The 3,675-nt window shown below is 37.3% G+C and overlaps 1 protein-coding gene across 1 annotated transcript; it reads left to right on the top strand.

The window, feature by feature from the left end:
• The first annotated feature begins 728 nt into the window (after nucleotides 1-728).
• LOC120193825 (U-box domain-containing protein 30-like) lies at nucleotides 729-2,456 on the top strand. The gene has a single exon (XM_039196255.1). The coding sequence runs from the start codon at nucleotides 729-731 to the stop codon at nucleotides 2,067-2,069; it is 1,341 nt and encodes a 446-aa protein (XP_039052186.1). The 3' UTR covers nucleotides 2,070-2,456.
• The last annotated feature ends 1,219 nt before the right edge of the window (nucleotides 2,457-3,675 follow it).

The raw sequence follows: 3,675 nt of genomic DNA, 5'->3' as shown, positions 1-3,675 counted from the left end.
CTGTGGAAGATTAACCCTCAGTAATACGACCGTAATAATAAAAGAGAGAGTTATTTTTTTGAAGGAAGATGTGAGGATTTCTGGTTGATGGGGGCCTATTTATAGTGGTCATCACACTTCTTCAAAGTATGAGGCAAAAAATACATCGCGTTATACGAAGCGTAAGGTATGAGAATCTTCTTAAATTTTAAATCTCAAAACTTCTGCGAACGATAATATCTCAATATCTCGTAGATTTTGCGTTCTAATAAACATGAGATACTAAATAATCATATTAAATTGAGTAATCTGAAAAAGTACACAGTACCTAACATCCAATAAAATGCGAGACACGTTATTGCACTGAATAAGACCTGAGATAATTATGTAGGTAGTTTGAGAGATATTTTTCTAACAAATATATTAAAAGATTACATTAAAAAAATAATTAATAGAAATTTTTAATATAATATTATCACAAAAGATGTCCCCTATTGGTATTGTGTCGTCTGTTTTGTCAAAAAGGAAGTAAGATATAAACAAAACTCGTTCCTTCCTCGATAGTCTTACTCTCTTTCCTTTCATTTTTTTTAATCTTTCCCGCACGCTTCTTGTTTACTAGATGTGATATGTCTTCTTAAAGGCTAGTTTTCATGTAAATTAGCTCTGTTCCTTTTCCTTTGAAAAAAAAACTATTTTGTCAAGGTTTTTTCCATTGTAGTCTAGCATTTAGCAAAGGGTATTAAAAAATGCCGATGCATCAACCATCTAATCGAAGAAAAGCCGACATAAAGTTCGACAGCCAAGTTCTAGATCTAGAAATGACAATGAAAGATGGCATTTTGGGCGGCGGTTGTGGGGTAATATCCACCGGTTTTGCGTCAGAGAAATTGGATCTGGAGATAATGATTGAAGAGCTTGAGTCCATAGATGTGCCAACGGTTTTCATATGTCCAATTTCTTTGGATCCAATGCAAAATCCGGTCACTCTTTGCACTGGCCAAACCTATGAGAGATCCAACATTCTTAAATGGTTCTCCTTAGGCCGTTACACTTGTCCCACCACGATGCAAGAGCTTTGGGATGATTCCCTGACTCCAAACAAGACGCTTCAGCAGCTAATTTTTAGTTGGTTTTTTCAGACGTATTTGTCGATAAAGAAGAGGTCAGAGGACGTGGAAGGAAGGGTAAAAGAGATTTTGGAGAATTTGAAGAAAGTTAAGGGCCAAGCTAGAGTTCGAGCTCTTAAGGAGCTTAGGCAAGTGGTTCAAGTTCATGGGACCGCTAAGAAGACTGTTGTGGAAAATGGTGGCGTTAGTTTGATTTCGTCTTTGCTCGGTCCTTTTACAACTCATGTTGTTGGGTCGGAGGTTATTGGAGTTATTGTGAACTTGAATCTTGATTCCAATTCCAAGTCTGATTTGTTGCAGCCTGCTAAAACGTCTTTAATGGTGGATATTTTAAATGAAGGGTCGATTGAGACCAAGATCAACTGCACGAGGTTGATTAGGATGTTGACGGAAGGGAACGATGTTGCATCAGAAAGTGTTGCAAGTTTGAGTCTTTTAGTTGGGTTGCTGAGATTAGTGAAAGATAAGAAGCACCAAAATGGGGTATTGGCTGGATTGAGTTTTCTCAAAGTAATTTGTTCTCATGAATCGGTTAGGAACTCTTTTGTCAACGTTGGCGCAGTTCCTCAATTAGTTGAGCTGATGCCTGGTTTAAATAATGTGTGTTTGGAATTAGTCCTTTATATATTGGAGCTTTTGTCGAACATTCCTCAAGGAAGATTGGCTTTGAAAGATTGCCTAAATACCATACCAAATGCGGTGAAATTATTGATGAAAGCTTCGGAAAATTGTACGCGGCTTGCATTGTCAATACTGTGGGCCATTTGCAAGTTTGCTCCCGAGGAATGTGCTTCACTTGCTCTGGATGCAGGCCTTGCTGCCAAGCTACTTCTAATTATACAGAGTGGTTGCAATCCTGTTTTGAAGCAACGGTCAGCCGAGTTGTTGAAATTGTGTAGCTTAAATTACACGGCTACCATCTTTATTTCCAAGTGTAACCTCACGAGAACAATTCAATGAAGGACAATTGCAGCTTGTTTGTTATTCTAGTACGAGTATCCATGCAAGGAATGGGGCTGACGAGGTTCCCGTTTCCAAGAGATCCCAAGGGAGAGGGGTTTCTAAGGTGCCCTTTGCTCTTTCTCACCTGTACACTAAAGAATTTCCATCATATTATTGTTTCACATCGATCGCCAGCATAATGTGGAATAGAGAATTGAAGTCGGTTTCTTTGTCAATCCACTTTCTGTATGCTCAAGTTTCAACCCAATAATTCCCAGCAAGGCTGTAATTCAATCTGGTTGTCTCATTGGTTCTTTGCTGTTTCAATCCACTAGAGGAAATGTAATTCCATTCTCTTATAATGAGCCGAGTGGGGTTGGGAAATGATGACACAGAGGGAAATGATAAAAGGAAGGGGATTCTTTTTTGTGTTTAGGGTTTCTATATTGCCCCGACTGATTGATCCCTATATTTCCTTTGTCTATGTGAAAATTTACATCTGTATACCATGGTTCAAAGAGTTATCTTTTGAGGCTCGAATCTTAAACTGTTTTGTAGAGATTGTAAAACCCTTTTGGTTGCTATCTAATAATAAAACTCTGCACAACCTCTATGTTTACTTAACAAAAGTAACAGTTTGAATTTCTGAATTGGACTGTGCTCTCTTTACATAAAGCTTTTCTTCTAATGGAATTGAACTGTAAAGATTGTTGAGCAAATTTGAGGGAACTCGTGTAAAGTATCAAGGGGAAAAAAAGGTGGTCAAGGGGTACCCCATATATTTTACTTTTTATAAAGAAAATCTGGTGGGCTCATTTCATCATTGAAATCAAAACTGTAAGCAACAGCTTGAAGGCGAGCCTTTTGCTGAAAAGAAGTTTCTGTTCAGATAGCAGAAGTGGTAGATGCTGCCATGGACTTGCTATTTTAGCAATGGAAGATGGGATCTTCTTGGGTGGAGGCGAATGAGTAAGGTAAAGAACAACTTTACCTATTTTCTTCAAATAAATGATGTTCAACTTGGGGGGGGGGGGGATACTTTTGAAATATGTGTTTGATCAGAGATAATGCATTACATAAAGAGTAGAATGATTAGTTCCAGGTTTCCAAGGAGGGGAGGGCCCTGGATTCCACTTTTGTTGCCACGAATGCATGCATACCTTTGCCATTGACAAGCACACACATTTATGCGGGTGGGAAATCTTGTGCATCCTCAAAATAGGTATGTAAACGAACCGAACGTACACGAACGGAGATATATTCATGTTCGTTCATTTAATAAATAAACGAACACGAACATAAACGAACAAATTTTTTTTTTGTTCATGTTCGTTCATTAAGGAATATAGCTTGTTCATGTTCGTTCATTTAAATGATAAACGAACGTAAACGAACACAAACGAACGAATGTAAACGAACATAATAAATGAACATAAACGAACACAATAAACGAACTGTTGGTGAAAACGGGTTATTTCCCTCACGAACGTAGTTTTAAAATTGACCTAAAATGTCAAGATTAAAACCACCAAAGGTTGTGAAGACACTCAATTTCGTCTGATATTATTATTATTATTATTATTATTATTATTATTATTTACAAATTATATTGTATGATTATATG

The sequence above is a fragment of the Hibiscus syriacus genome, unplaced genomic scaffold (assembly GCF_006381635.1).
Source record: "Hibiscus syriacus cultivar Baekdansim isolate YM2019G1 unplaced genomic scaffold, ASM638163v2 tig00116997_pilon, whole genome shotgun sequence".
NCBI classification, from domain to species: Eukaryota; Viridiplantae; Streptophyta; class Magnoliopsida; order Malvales; family Malvaceae; genus Hibiscus; species Hibiscus syriacus.
The sequence above is the reverse complement of the archived record's forward strand: the minus strand, read 5'-3'. Positions and strand labels throughout refer to the sequence as shown.

What these genes read in the sequence shown, in the direction of transcription:
- LOC120193825 (XM_039196255.1), top strand. Translation starts at nt 729, where the DNA reads ATGCCGATGCATCAACCATCTAATCGAAGAAAAGCCGACATAAAGTTC.